Genomic DNA, 16,687 nt, shown 5'->3' on the forward strand with positions numbered 1-16,687 from the left:
GAGCCAAAAAATGAAGTAGATCCAAATACCAGGTGGACCACACCTTAAACGCCCACCATTAAAACAGTCCTAGGTCCTACTGTGATGTTTATCTTCCATCCAACGTTTTGATGAGGTAACACAAAACTTGGTGAAGGAAAAACACAAATATCTAAAGCTTTTATGGCTCCTAAGAAGAATTTAATGGTGAGTGTTCAATCACCACTGTTTCCTGTGGTGTGGTCCACCTGAGATTTGGATCTACTTTATTTTTGGGTTTATTCTAAAATGAGCTAGTAAAATGAATGGACAGTGTGATATCACGGTGGGCCACAGTCACTAAAGTGGTTTTCGGATCCACTAAAATCCGGTTCCACTCGAGGGGAGTAACCGTTTCCTCGACCCGGAACTTTGCAAGTTATAAAAGTGGGGCCCATGATTCGATAACCCAGACCATCGGTCCCATTAAAATGTCGAAGAGACCAATGGTCTGGATTACTTAAAAAAGGGCCCACTCGACAAGATAGAAACCCGACTTGATGTAAAAAGGACGCTGGTTGAGGATGGTGTGTATCATCTTGGTTTTGGTTGTATTAGAGGAGGTTTTAAGCTAGCAATGGCCCAGGGTTGAACCATAATGACACTTCGCTCTCAATGAGCTTATCTTTGTCCCATTGATAACAGTGATGGGCACCAAGCCATTTTCTTTGATTTTTCATCATGTAGTGCGATCAGGTGGGCCCACATTTTTTTGGGTGGCCCCATCTTGATTCTTTGCCGTGGGTTTGTTTCCAAGGACGCCGATTGCCTACTGACGCTGCTAGTAGTGAGGTGGTTACTGGATAGTGCTCTGGAAGCCTCAACATAATGTATATGTTTTATCCACGCTGTCCATTTATGTTTTCTGATAATTTTAAGGCATGAATGTAGAAATGAGGCAGATTTAAATCTCAAGTGGACCACACCACAAGAAAACAGTAGTGATTGAACACCCACAGTTGAAAACTTCTTAGGCCCACTGTAATTAATGTTTATTTTCAATACAACATGTTGATTATGTCCCAAAAAGTTTTTAATAGTTGGTGTCCAATCACCATGATTTCTTGTGGTGTGTCTACCTGCGAGTTGGATCTTCTTCAATTTTGGGCTCATGCCCTGAAATGATATGAAAAAGAGGATGGAGAGAGGGGGAAAAAAATACATAAGTTACGGGCCCAAAAGAGCACCGTCTGGCAGTGCATCTGCAGGCAATCTGTGTCTTGTTTCCCATGGAATGGGATCACCAAGCGAGGTGTACAGGAGTTGAGCTTGGCACAGCTCAACTTGGCTCGGCCACTAGCCGACCCTAGCTTGAACTCGGCTCGGCTTGGTCCTCGAGCCTAACTGGCCAGCTCGGATAGTTCGAGCCGAGATCGAGCCCGTGCGGCATTTTCACAAACGCATGGAGTGCACTTTCAATTTCCTACGTTATGTAAAACATCAAACACCTTGTAGGTAACATCAAAATAAAGAAAAAATGGTATTTGTTTCATATACATATCTTCCTTACCACCCAGCCGACACTTCGTTAAGTTATTTCATCAAGCACTTGGTGAGCAACATTAATATTAAAGTAACCGAGTCACCAAACTGGTTTGATCTGAGTTCGATTCGAGTTGGGGTTCAATTCGAGTTGAGTCGAGCTCGGGCAAACTCGAACTCAGTTCGAAGTTTTTTTGAGCTAAAAACAAATCAGCCTGACTCATCTCGAACTCAGTTTCGAATTGAACTTTTTCGAGTCGAGTCGAGCGAGCTAACCGAGCTAACTCGGTTCATGTACAAGCAAGCATTGAGAACAGGCACATAAAGGTCACTTTGGTAGCAAATAAAAGTTTATTTCTGGACAGCTAGATTGCTTGCTTAGACGGATCTGGACTGGCCTGCTTTGAAATTAGAAAAGAAAGAAATAAAAAAAAATGATAATAATAATAAAAAGATTTGAAAATTTAGTATTGAAATACTGTAAAAACGCACAAAAGGAGCTCTATTTTCAAATTATAGAAGTAAAAAGACTATCTTAAAATGTTTATTACAAAATAGGTATACATCTCATACAACAACTCTGTAACTAGTAAGTAACAACTAATCAATATAAGAAGAGAATTACAAAAGCATACCCTTAAACTACATAATTAACAAAAATACTACACTTTTCCTCATCTGTCTAAGGCATCTCGGGGACTCAATCGTAGGTAGTGTCATCCAAGTCATTTGAATAGGCATCAACAACATATTAAGTCTATGCTTATCTAGCTCAATCATATTTTAATAGATTAGGTATTCTCATATTATTTGTCAAGTACTTGAAATAAGGAAAGATTGTTTGACGTATCTCAATATTAAAAACTTGACACGTGGTATATGTATAAATTTGAAAATATATACTGTCCAATTTAGTGCTTGTAGGGTACTTAGAGATGAATGGTGGCACACATTAATGCATTACACATATATCTTGATAAGCATTACAAGTGGATAACATGAATGGCAATATGAAATATTTGCAATGCTTGTAGATGTATTGTAGCACCTGTGACACATTGGTACATGTGATAAATTTGTGCTATGAGAGAATGATCTATTGCAATAAGTTAAAAGCCTTACAAATGTTAAAGAATTGAATGGTTTAAAAAATTTCTTTTTATTTTGTTACATAGGTAAGTAGCAGCTAAAGTATGGACAAAGGAATTGTCCTTGTTAGGACTTGGGGTCCATTTGGATGCACTTTCACATAGGAGGTTTTCATGAAAGGAGTTTTTGCTCCTACTATTTCTATCAGCTTGATTGGATGCACTTAGACTGGTTAAGTCGGCATCAAGGCCCATTTAGATGCTCTTCCTCCAAGGGGAGTTTTTGAAAAGTAGGATTTAAGCCTCCCTTTTCAGCTGTACCAACAAAAGTCAATCTAATTTGTTTTGGTGAAATAGGTGTTTTAATGCCTATTTTATCGACTCAAAGATGAGATGGAGTTTTAAAAAGTGCATCCAAACACACATCATCATTTATCATTTGGATCACAACGGTAGTTAGGCCTTGTTGATGCAGAAATCTGGTTCACCCTTTCGTCGAACCACTAGACCTTCGGATACTTGTGCACTAAGAAGACAAAGGAGACCCTAATTACAACAAGGGACCCTCCGATTCTAAAGTCAGGCTAGGAATCTGGATCAAGTAGCGTGGATAAGCTTTATTGGGTGAGATTGTGCGTACCTCTTAGTGTAGACGAGTCTCCTATTTATAGTGTAGAGGGATTATTATTGGGATTAGAAACGGTTCTCGATCACAGGTGCAATCTTTATGTACGTTTCTTAACCGTTATAGGGAATTTGTGAGGGTGATAAGTGTTGAAGTGGTCACCTCTAAAATCATGTGATGGATGGTCAAGGCCGAGCTGGGCCAAACCCCCGATCAGTTGGGCTGACCTCCATGGTCGGCTCAAGGTGGTCTTCCACATTGACCATCGCTGGTCAACTAACTAATTCCTTGGTCCGCCCGTGCTTGGGCATGGGAGCAAGCTCATTTTCTCGGAACCTGATTGTCCCCTCGATCTTGTCGAACTGACTGGTCTTCTGGCGGCTTGTCAAGGTCTAGTTGAGCCAAGTCCTCGATCAATCGGGCATATTGGATAAATCTAGGCGTTCCTCGGGGGTCAAACATGCTTGCTATGAACCCAGAGATATACGGTGTCGTGGCCTCAGCTCGGGAGGTTGTTGCCTGTTATTCTTCAAATTGATTTGAGACAGGATTGTTCATAAGTCTTTTGGTCATGATTAGCCGTGGCCCTTCCTTTGAATCTTGAGCCAAGAGGCCCGTGTTCGTGAGTCCGAGCTGACCTCGCAAGTGGTCAGACCATTTTCACCTGTAACGGGCCTCATATGCCCATTTCATGGGTTCATCTAAACAGTTACTTATAATGTTTATTTTGTCCAGTGGGAGATGAGACAAAGTTTATATAACTAAATACCAAGACAAGTTAGATATTGAGTTTGACTTAAGTAGTCATTTAAGTCAAAAGCAGTTTTGCAGGTGCGGCCAAACGTCAAACAGTTCAAGTCCATGCAAGTGGGTCAGAGAATTCACTAAAGAAAATGATCAATCTTTTCTTTTTAAAACCTTGATTGACCGTACCCCATCATATTTCAATTTGTTGATGCTTTTCTGGCATGGGCCTTCCACAAAGGGTTACACCGGACGGCATTCAGTACACTGAACCATGGACCACTTCCACAAACTGAAAAATCCGAGTACCCTGAGCACATGCTAGGGTCTATGATCTAATCAATACCTCAACTGGCTACCAACTTGCCTTTCACAACAGTTCACGTGCCCATCACGTGCCATCCCCAGCATTTTCATCGTGGGTGTCGCAAGAGCTGACGAATGGTGACAAATGGTAATTGAATATGGACCCCACAAAATCAGCAGCCCCCACTAGAAATCTCTGCCACTTGAGGAATATCATCCTCCCTCATTGGCTTCTCACCCCAAATAGATAACATTCTAAAAGCTGGCCCACTTGCAGGAATCCGATGCATACATCTTCTCACATGCATACATCCATACACACGCGCGCACACATACATACTCTGTCCAAAAAGAAAACTACAAAAAGAATAGCCCCTTCTCTTATTTCACTCGGTAGAAATTTCTTTCAGTCTTGCTTTTCTATCTCAAATGGCTCGTTTCCTTCCCTTTCTCTTCCTCCTCCTACATGCAACCATGGCTGCTGCCTTTCAATTGGAACCTGGTTTTTACTCTCAAACATGCCCAAATGCTGAAAACATCGTAAGGAAAGTGATGAAGCAGGCCTTGAAGAGAGAACCCAGAAGCGTGGCGTCGGTCATGCGGCTTCAATTCCATGATTGTTTCGTTAATGTAAATTTCAATGACCAGAACATGTTTGATTAGCTGATAGTCAGGACGGGTCGATTTCGGTTTTCTTTATTTCTTGATTTGATTTGATTTGGTTTGATTTGGTTTGATTTCAGGGTTGCGACGCTTCTTTGTTACTAGATGACACTCCAAACATGTTAGGTGAGAAGCTGGCGTTATCAAACATCAACTCCCTTAGATCATATGAGGTGGTCGACGAAGTTAAAGAAGCCCTTGAACGGGCCTGCCCTGGTGTCGTCTCCTGCGCGGACATCATAATCATGGCTGCTAGAGACGCTGTTGAATTGGTAAGAACCGGTGGCCCGACGGTCATCAGCTGTCCACATAATCATCTTTTGTAATGGAATTGGGTGGTAGATGATCATCCACAGTCTAATGTTGAAAGAATCTAGGAAAGTAGCGTACCGACTTGAAATCTTGCGGTACATGATCTCAAGATGCTTTGGTACTTCTTGTTTCTTGATTGAATATACACGGAATAACTGTTCATCACATTCATGTTTGGTCATTTTTGTCAAAGAAATTATTAAGTGATTTCGCACAGGTAAAGAAAAGATCAAGACCCTGTTTGGTTGTCACTTTAAAAATGATTTCATTTCATTTTAGCTAATAAAGATTATGTATTAGAAGAGATCATGGTTCATATGAATTTTGGGTTATCATGGTTATTTTTAGTATGTAATTACTGTTAACTAAAACGAGATGGAACTCATTTTTAAGTGACAACCAAACAGGGCCAAAATAATTTAAAAAAAAAAAAAAACATTCTTGGGGCTTGTTGTAATCCACCATCTTGAGGTCCTTTTGGGAATGGACGGTGGATGATCGACTATATGCTTAATCTGCGATTAATCGAAGACTAAGGCTAATTGGGTATTTGATCTGATTGTTTGTTCAGACCGGCGGACCAAACTGGAAAGTGAAATTGGGACGCAAAGACAGCCTTACTGCGAGCCAAGAAGACTCAAACCAAATCATGCCAAGCCCGCGAGCCAACGCCAGCACTCTCATCAATCTCTTCAGCAAATTCAATCTCTCCATCACTGATCTGGTCGCGCTGTCAGGGTCCCACTCAATTGGGGAAGGCCGATGCTTCTCCATCGTCTTCCGCCTCTACAACCAATCCGGCACAGGCCGGCCTGACCCCTACATGGACCCACACTTCCGCCAGAAGCTCGATTGCCTCTGCCCTCTCGGAGGAGATGGGAATGTGACTGGGGACCTTGATGCCACTCCACGCATCTTCGATAACCAATACTTCAAGGACTTAGTTAATTTGAGAGGCTTCCTCAATTCAGACCAGACCTTGTTCTCAGGTGACACTCAGACAAGGGAAGTGGTTCAGTATTTTAGCCAGAACCAAAGTGCATTCTTCTCTGCTTTTATTGAAGGTATGGTGAAAATGGGAGACTTACAATCCGGGCGGCCCGGTGAAATTCGGAGGAATTGCAGAGTGGTTAACAGCCTGGAGTCAGAGCAGTATCTTGTTCGGAATTTGAAAGATAGAAAACTGCAATCTGCAGTTGAGAATCAGTAAGTAGAATGTATACATGAAAATGTGAAAGATTAGTGCTCAAATTTCTGTCATACATATATATATTTCCAAATATTTCGCATTTAAGTGCTTAGTCTTGTATGAATAATGTGGAATTATAGTGTAGAAAATTAGATACACTTAAAGATGCTGCTCGAAGGAGAAATTATAGGACATTGCTCTCCACCACATAGGTGCGGATTTTTCATTTTTGACAAGTTGGGCCGATGGTCGAGTAATCCATACCATTGGTCTGTTTGTTTCTCACCATGGATGATGAATATCTGAAAGATAAACTGGATTTCGCAATTTCAACCTTTTGATTTGTGGCCTCCGACGGACGAAAGAAGGGTAATTGTGTGAAACGTGGTCCTCAATCTATGCTTGGTATACGTTGGTTTTAAATTCAAACAAGTGGGGCCCCTACAGTGGGTCAATCATGCCTAAAAAACTCCCCAATGGGAAGAAAATTAACCTTTTGACAGTTAAGAAGAGAAATACAACATTCTTCCACATTCAACTGAAAAAGATGCTAATATTGGTTGCCCGGAGCATCCAATCCGGTAGCCTTTTACAGCATTCTCAATCCACACTGAGACTCAACAGAAAATCAATGGTCCGGATTACCAAACCATCAGCTCCACTTAACAGAATTGAAAACCATGTGCATGGTCCAAATTCAACTGGAAAAGGTCCAAAGATTGTGGTGGGATCTTCAAATCTAGGAGGTTTTTTGGGTAGATGTGACTTTTCGAGTCTATAAAGCTTTGCTACCTCTTTTAGTCTTGTAGTGGGCATTCGGTGAACTTGAATGCCTTTTTACTAGTCTAGCATCCCGTCTCAGTACTATAGTATGGTCTAGTCTTTCTAATTTCTCTTTCCTTGTTGCCAATGCGGGTTACTAGGAGAGTCAGCAACTTCGCTTGCATTTGATGAACTTCGCTGATGCTTTGCTTCCCAGAAAGCCTCCTTTTTCACATGGTCCAACCAGGCAGGCCTCAACGGAAGAAGGGTCTGGACAAAAAAACCACCGGTCCGGTTATGAGTACTATAAACCAATGTATGTTGTGCATCCAAAATACATTCTACTTTTTAGTGCATATACCCTGTTGGTTGATGAGAAATTACTAGGCCCTGATGCACTGATGGTGCCAATGATGTCCAGATACTCCCATTCCATCAAGTGGGCCCCATGGTTTGCTGATCCAGATGGTTGATTTGGTGGACCCACTATGTATGAGGGAAGCCACACACTCTCCAAACCTTTCAGCTAATGTCCTACCAATAGATAGTTAACAGAAATGTGCATGAAGTGTCAAAAATAAAGCCCAAAAATTGAAGGGCAGGAATTTCCCATCTTGGCTTATTTTGGGCCGGTCCCATCCGCAAATCAACCCAGTTAGTTCATAGCATAGATTTTTAATCATTCCACTGTCACCGTGATTGACATCCATATAGTAAATAATAAGAAAAATGAATGACATTAAAAAAAAAAAGTACCCGATTCATATGTGGGTTACAGGATCTGCCAATAAGTTGACCTAATAAAATACTAGTCATTTTTAGTTAATTTATTTGGGAGTCATTAATTAATTAATTGGATTCTATTCCAATAAAATAAACTTATGTTTATCAATTTGGAGACAGATAAATATGAAACTAAAAAGGAGGAGAGTTGAAGCAAGTTATCGTTGTTGTCTTAAAGATAGATTTACCTTCATAAGGATCTGAACCTCGATACATCGGGTCATAGCACCTCTTCTCGAGATACAACAACTCTCTAGAACGATGGATGGCTTGAATCGGGTATACCCTCAATCAAAGCCTCTTGAAGTTAGAGATGCGATGAGTGATTTAAGGGTGGAGAGAGAAAATAGAAGAAGAAGATGAATACTTAACAAGCAAAGAAACTTTTTTTGTTACTATATATATATATTTAAAAAGGCTAAAGGTAATCCCAAAGATGGTTAGCTCAAGACACGTGATGTACATGTGGCACTGCAGACCTTAACACATTGGCACACGCGTGGCGGTGCTTCGCAGCTCTATATGCATGTAGCTTGGCACCAAGAAATAAAAATAAATAAAAGAGGCTCACTGGACAGACACATATATATGGTGCAAGGTTGTTTAATTTCAAATGCATTCTTGGTTTGTATTACAAATCTTTAAGTCAAGGACTTGATATCAAAGCGTTTTTAGATCTCTCATCTTTGTTGTGTGGCCAACTTAAGCTTTTGATCTGCCTCAGCTGCCTCATTTCTGCATTCATTTCCTAACATGATCTGCTGCATTTTTGCACTCATGTACTAACGATTTGGCAAAACAGATGGACAGAGTGAATTTCTTTCAAACATCAGCTTCTAACCGACATGGTGTTGCAGGCAATTGGCCTCTTTACATAATCGTACATGGATTGGGTACTACCTACTACCCATGCCTGTCTCGAGCAGTAGAAGCTCTGAGGGCCACCATGATGTATGGGTTTTATTCTTACTATCCGTCCATTTTGCCATATCATTTTATGATATGACCCAAAATAAGGTAGATCCAAGGCTAAGTGGACTTATACGGTGGAGATTGAATCCCTGCCTTTGAAAGCTTCTTGGAGGTCAATGTGACAAATAAACATCTTCGCGAGCCTTGGGAAGGTTTCAATGATGGCCATATTACTATCACCACTTCTCCCTCTGGTGTGGTCCACTTGAGCCTTAAATCTGCTCAATTTTTGTATTCATGGCCTAAAATGATGTGTCAAAATGAATGAACGGTGTGGATAAAGCCAATATGACAAGCTCAGAACACCGGGGTAGTACCGAATCCACGGCCCACGTTCTTGCGGGCGCGGATTAGATACTGACAGGTTGAGTAGCGAGACTTGCTACTGAAGTGACGTCAGGCCCCACCATGATGTAAGTTTTGTATCCACACCGTCCATTAATTTGGAGAGATCATATTAGGGCATAATCCAAAGAATGAGTAAGATCCAAAGCTTGAGTGGACCCCACCACAGAAAACAGTGGGGAGAGTGACGCTCACCATTAAAAAGTTCTCCGTGTAATAATTTGAATCGAGATTCTCTTTTTGTAAGAAGTTTTTATCTGTTTGTAAGAAGCAGGGATTTGCAATGTGATTTTCTTTTTTACTTTTTTCTTTTTTTGGGTTTGCTTGTTAGTACACACCCATGTCAGTACACACACTCCATGAGCTACCCTCACTAGGGATCGATACCATGACCTTAAGTGTTGAAATGAGGTATCTCCACTCAGTCTGCTAGTTGAGCTATGGATCTGGGTGTGATTTGCAATGTGATTAGTCTAACAAATAATGTCATCAATACGGTATTAAATGCACTCAATGATGTGGTCCAAACACATTACAACAAGCAATCAAATTCTAACTTGCCAATCACATTACAACGAGCAGCAATTTTAGGGTCTGTTTGGCCAGTTGCATTGGAAAGGATTAGGTGGGATGGGATTCAAAAAACATACTTATTAACCATGGCAGGGATTGTTCCTTGTTACCATGGGATAAGCTTAATTCCCTGCTTTGTTTGTAATAAGGTGATACATTGAAAGGATATACCCATCATCATTTGAAACTATTGAGAATAACACACATGTGTTATATTTAAACCGTTTATTTATTTTGTAACCTCATTTTATGGCATGACCCTAAAAATGAGGTAGATCCAAAACTTATGTGGCCCCAAAGAAGTTTTCAATGGTAACTATTCAATCCTTGTTACTTTCTATGGTGGGGTCCACTTGAGCTTTAAATCTACCTTATTTTTTGGCCCATGCTCTAAAATGATCTCAAAAAATGGATGGACAGTGTGGATATAGCCCATACATTATGGTGGGACCTTCACAACTTGCTAACATTGAGTAAAATTGGCACGGGACCAATACGATTCCATCTAACCTACTTCCAAGCTTTTCCACTCTTCCCAAACATGGAGTGGAATGGGCACACGGCCAGATGCAATTCCATCCCACCTAAGCTCATCTAATCTAGTCGGCCAAATGGGCAGATTGGATGAGATTGGAAGGGATTGGAAGATAGATCCCGGGATTGGCTCAATTACTTCAGTGAAATCGTGATCGTTTGGTACACACCTTTCCAAATAATCTTAGGGCCTGTTTGGCCGGGCAAATCCCATAGGATTAGGAGGGATGGGATGGATTTTAGGGTAATGATGGTGGTGTCAATGGATTGGTTTAAGATCCATGGGATTGCTATATCCCGGGACAAGTTCACTGGGTCTGTTTGGCAAGCCCGGCATATCTCGGGATTTTACCTTCCAATCTGTCCAACCAAGGGATGGGATCAATTTTAAGGTAATAATGGTGATGTGAGTGGATTGTTTTAAGATCCACGGGATTGCTTATATCCTGGGACAGGTACACCAGGTCTGTTTGGCTCGTCATGCATATCTCGGGATATCGCAATCTCATCCCTCCTAATACTGTGGGATTGGTCCATCCAAACAGGCCCTGACATCACCATCATTACCTTTAAATCCCATCCAATCCACCCTAATCCCTTCAAAATTGCTTGGGTTGTGTTTGGTTCAACGGAATGAAAGGGATTGGAAGGTTTAATCCCTGGATTGGCCGAACATGCCAAACAGACCGGATATAGTAATCCCATAGATCTTGCACCAGTCCACTGACGCAGGTATCATTACCTTGAAATCTGTACAATCTACTCTAATACCATCCAATTCCATCCACTCTGCCCGGCCAAACAGGCTTAGGTTAATAACACAAAAGTAGTGAATATCCAATGCTCAAATGGACCACACAGCGGGGATTAAATTTTTACCATTGAAAATTTCTTAGGGCCTGTTTGGCCGGGCAGATCCCATGGTATTAGGAGGGATGGGATCAAATTTAAGGTAATGATGGTGGTGTCAATGGATTGTCTTAAGATCCATGAGATTGCTTATATCCCGAACAAGTTAACTGGGTCTGTTTGGCACGCCCTGCATATCCCGGGATTTTACCTTCCAATCCATCCAACCAAGGGATAGGATCAATTTTAAGGTAATGATGGTGATGTCAGTGGATTGTCTTAAGATCCATGGAATTGCTCATATTCCCGGACAAGTTCACCGGATCTGTTTGGCTCGTCATGCCGATCCCATACCTCCTAATCCCATCCAATGCCACATCCAGCGCCCGGCCAAACATGCCCTTAGGGACTATAGAAATTTTGGACCAAGATAATATTTGTATTTTTTCTAGTCATCCAGGCATATATGACTATATCAACAGGTTGAATGGAAAATAAACAACACGATGGACCGTAATAAGGTTTCAATGATAGGCATCCTTAGCACCGCTGCTTCCTGTGGTGTGGTCCACTTGAGCCTTGGATCCGCCTTATTTTTTGTCCAATAACTTAAAATGATATGAGAAATTGGATGGACAGTGTGGATAAAAGGCATACATCACGGTGGCCCCTGGAGTCTCTTCCAGTCCCGAGCTCCCAACAGGCAGGGAAGTAGCTGATCCGCGCCCGTTCCCAGATGGCTTGCTGTGCGCTGGTGCACCGTCGCCGTAGCCACCAGAAGGGTCTCCGTCCTATGTTCTGTTGGAAGGAGCAGTGTTGGGCCAGCGACAAACGTCGCAATGATGATCTTGGGCGGTCGGCCTATATCCTCCCAACTGAAAGTGGGGTGGGCCCCACTGTTTCCGCCAATGGGAGCAGATGTGACAGAATAACTTAGTGGTCCGCTACACAACCTTATGGTACACTGCATTTTTTATTATCTTGTCCACTCTCTGATTGTTACAAGTTTTGGTGGGGGAATTACAGTACCCCCAACATATACGGTGAAGGGTCTTGTTTTCACCCATGAGTGCATCTTTAATGATGATCTGTGCCGTTCATGGTCTGTATTGTATGGTACTGGACCATAGTAGGAAAACGTTTATTGAGCCAGTTACTGTGTTTGTAGATAAATATTTAATAGAATCACATTTAAATCTAGATTCAAAAGGTCATATTAATCATGGTTATAAAAGATTATAACTTCTACACTGAACTACTGAGTACATGAACAGTTCAGATTAATCTAAGGATGCAATCAAGTGGTGATAAATGCCCAACAGTATTCTCAGTACAGACACTGTGCCCTCACATGTCTGCGGGCAACTAGTGACCGTCCAGCCACCACCGACGGCCATATGTCTGGCCATCAAACTCCCCTGCCCCACAAATGGCTGAAAGTAACTGGCGACCGCCCAGCCGTCTGCTGGCCGTACTCTAGCCATCAAACCAACCCCTAACGCCCTTTTTATATTAACTTCAAGCCAGGAAATTATTGTTTATTGCAATCTGATTAGGCCACGTCATCACACTGCCTTTAATGCAGCCGTGCTGACAATGTCAATGATAATGACTCACTAATCAGACTGTCGGAAAATAGAAATTTCATGTATGTGGTAAGCAGAAGATCCAGATTTAAGTTTCCTAAATTCAGTTAGAAATATGCTCGTAATTCAATTTAAATATATTTTTTAAAAATAACTGTCTTTTAAATAGTAAAATGGTTATCCAATTTCTAATATAAGGAAAAAAAATGTGTCATCATTATCATTTTCAATTGTTTATTTATTTAAGTATTATAGCTGCTAATTTGAACGTCAAATAATGAAATAGTCAAAGAAAATTAAAATAATTACATTTTCATAAAACTACGATATTTACAAAAATTTCTAGCAAAACAAACAACGTTGGTAGCAAAATCATTATCTTAGTCAATCGTAGGTGTTGTCCCCATACAAAAACAAAAGTAATCATCATGTATTTATAACTCTTCACCGATGTAATTTGAAAATCAATAAGCCCTTAATCCAAACAGCCCCTAATATTATGGAAGTGAGCATGAAATTGTTACTATTTTTTTTTTAATTTTTAGTTTATACCATCAAAGGTAAGTATAACCTATTTTTAGCTACAAATTGAAAGAGGCCATGTTTTTGTTCACTTTTCGTACGTAATCTATACACGTGAGGCCTATAATTGATTTACACAGGCCATTGTCCCATCATGATAGATGATGACCAACAAACACTCTTAAATTGGAAGATACTGACCATCAGCCGTTCACCTTTTCTTCATTGAATGTGGACTGTTGGTGCATTTCTTCCTAAAAATGTACTTACACGCCCACAATAAAAATATTAAGACTTCAGTAAATAATCAGATTTTTTTTTTGGGCGTTTTGTTCATTCATGATGGTGCCCACTAGATCAATGGATTCGATATACCAACCATGGCCTGTTCTGTAATGACTAGATACAAAACAAGGAATGTGAAAAACAAGTTTGCCTGATGGACTTGTAGTCATATTTCAGTCATCCAAACCGTTTATATATGGTCCCACCTTGGATGAGGAATGGACGAGAAAACAAGTTAACTACTTTGAATTTGTCAACCCTTTGATTGTTGACCATTTAATGGTCGTCCGTCATTCAACACCGTTACCTGTAATGTGGTCCACTTGCGATTTGGATATACCTCATTTTAGATTCGTATTGTAAAATAATTTATAAAAATAAATGAACGGCACGGATGAAACACTTACATCATGGTAGGGCCCACATAGCACCGACCACCAGCCATTGGCTGGTGCGGGGGAGTAGTCATTCCATTTCCAGTTCAGGTTGCGGTAAGGTACACCCCGACTGGCCGACTGAGCGGAGATACCTCGTTTCAACACTTGAGGACTTGGTATCGATCACTAGTGGGGGTGGCTAATATGGAGCGTGTACTGGCATGGGTGTACTAACATCCATGTCAATACAAACAAAAGGTTGCGGTAAGGTGTGCTACTTTTGAGGGAAAGCCAAACAAAGCGTGAGTTGTACAGTTGAGTATGATATCCAATAACACAGATAATATTGCAGAATTTGATTTGATTTGATTTGATAGCACGCTGCTTACTGCACAACATCTTTAAAATATACTTTCGGTGGTCATGTCTTTCTACTGGGCTTGTCTTCCGTCCACTCAATTATCTATTTTGTTCAGGCTTGGATAAGTACCCACTGCTCATGCCTATAGGTAAAGAGGACCACATACAAATCATATTTGCCTACTTATCAGCTGGGCCACCCATGCGCAAAAAGGATGGACGGTTTAAGAAATTGATGACAGTCAGCTCTCAACTTGTGGCTCATACGATGAGAAACAGGCTAATTTTTTTTTATCATAGGCATCTTAACGGAATGGATTTGTGTATGCACGGGTCAGATGTCCGTCCGTGTGCAGATTATGTACTATCCCCATGATGTGCTACCTAAAAAGGACCGGTCAGGGAATATACATAGGAAGGGTAAGAGAATTTTTTTAGAACTTTTCTCTTATGATGCAATCCCAAAATTTGAACCGTCCACATGATGCACCACCTCATGAAATCTTATAGACACAACTTTTACTTAACTCAATACTTTGGTGGGCCATGGCAAGAGAAAAACTAATAAAGGAAAGAAACTATTTCCTTTTGTCATGGTCCATCAAAGTTTGGGATTACAACGAGAGTTAGGTTTTAGAGGTTTCATGAGATTTTGCATCCCATGGACAATTCAAATTTAAAATATTGCATCACATAAATATTTTAGATTTCGTGCTTATATCAAGAGAGATGAGTTCTGGAAATGTTAATAACTAAAATGGTGAGAACTCTTACACACGTGAGCATTCCTCTCTCCATTTTGAGCCTTTGACATATCGCGCAAGGCATGAACCCAAAAAGATGAACATTGATAAGCATTAAGGGTTCAAGTGACCATATAAAATCCAACGTGATGTTTACTTGTGATGAGGGATGAATTTGATGAGGCTAATCATTGTTTTCTTCCTTAAGGGGATAACTACTCTAAATCCATGGAGCTTCTCTAGACTCCTCATAGAAATTTTTTGAATTTATGAGAAAAAAAAACAACTAAATAAAAATAAATTCTATAAAATGCATAATTTGATTGATGAATGAAATAAACGAGTTAACAACCCTTTAAATAAAGATATCAACCCATGAAAGAAATTTCGAAATCAAATTACAACTAAAACTCCTAGAAATCACGACTTACTATTTATAGACGATCGTGATGTCTATTAGTGCACATGGTTTTCAGCCAAAAATAATAAGTGTCCTATTTGGCTGAACCATGATGTTCTCCTAATTATTCTGGGCACTTTTCATGTTGGGCGTAACTCCTAAGGCCCAACGAATGAAGAGTTATACTCAAACTAAAACTTATTATAAATCGTAAAAACGAAAATAAAACGTGATTTTAACTGTCAAGCTGATGGTATTTCGTAAATTCGGCGAGGACAACTTAACATAATAGAGTTGGGTGGCTAAAGTAACTTGTCCTATCTCGTCCTACCCAAAAATCATATATGATACGTTCGATAGCTCATTCCAGTTTGTGAGATCCGTTTGTTTTAAATTTCAATAATTTGGATCACTTCTGCTTTCGATCAAGCCTTTTTCGATCCATCTTAGTTATGAAACTTTCCATAACCTGCTCTACGTCATCTTGCCATCCAACTACTTCATTAGGTCATGTAGACCTACACAAAAGGAAAACATAAATATAAATTTAATTAAACATAAATATAAGTTTAATTGAAAACATCCGTGTACCTTGAGAAGTGTGGTTCACTTGAGCCATCAACCTGCCTCCTTACTAGGCTAATGTCCTAATATGATTTGCAAAAGGGAAGGACAGTGTGAACAAGACATTTACATCAAGGTGAGCCCATAAATGCCCTGATACGACCGTCCATCTCTGGCTAAGGTCCTGGCCCTGGTGGGGTAGTACTCAACCCACTCCTGTTTGTCAGGTGCAGGTGGGTCCATGCTCACCGGATGCGCCTTACACCGCAGTTATGTGCGTGGTCCACGGAATTCTTTCAAGAAAACCAAAGAAGAAAAACTCTCATATTCTGACAGTGTAACAGACTATATACGCAGGCACTTAAAATTTACTTAAAAGTTATATATTAATATAAATAATTCAAATTAAACCGTTCAATTTATATTTATGATTTTAGATGCATCATAAATCAAACATAACACTAACTTCTTCGTTATCTCATCAGATTGGTGGAAATTGATTGGACGGTTAAAATGATATCCAGTGGTCTTATTTCCACGAATAAGTGTCCACGAATCAGAAGTTAGTATTTCTCAGCGAATCTAATTTTTTAACTGTAATTTAA

The 16,687-nt window shown here is 40.3% G+C and overlaps 1 protein-coding gene across 3 annotated transcripts; it reads left to right on the forward strand.

The window, feature by feature from the left end:
- The first annotated feature begins 4,634 nt into the window (after positions 1-4,634).
- On the forward strand, positions 4,635-7,801 carry LOC131242333 (peroxidase 17). Of its 3 annotated transcripts, XR_009169587.1 has the most exons (5): positions 4,635-4,893; positions 5,007-5,198; positions 5,810-6,455; positions 7,354-7,505; positions 7,611-7,801. XR_009169587.1 is itself a non-coding variant. In XM_058240917.1 (4 exons), the coding sequence occupies exons 1-3, from the start codon at positions 4,693-4,695 to the stop codon at positions 6,446-6,448; spliced, it is 1,032 nt and encodes a 343-aa protein (XP_058096900.1). In that variant the 5' UTR covers positions 4,635-4,692; the 3' UTR covers positions 6,449-6,455; positions 7,354-7,569. The 3 variants fall into 3 exon arrangements, 2 of the variants coding, with proteins under 2 accessions (XP_058096900.1, XP_058096899.1); XM_058240917.1 differs by lacking the exon at positions 7,611-7,801 and having other exon boundaries at positions 7,354-7,569; XM_058240916.1 differs by lacking the exons at positions 7,354-7,505; positions 7,611-7,801 and having other exon boundaries at positions 5,810-6,619.
- The last annotated feature ends 8,886 nt before the right edge of the window (positions 7,802-16,687 follow it).

Source organism: Magnolia sinica, chromosome 4 (assembly GCF_029962835.1).
Source record: "Magnolia sinica isolate HGM2019 chromosome 4, MsV1, whole genome shotgun sequence".
Classification (NCBI taxonomy): domain Eukaryota; kingdom Viridiplantae; phylum Streptophyta; class Magnoliopsida; order Magnoliales; family Magnoliaceae; genus Magnolia; species Magnolia sinica.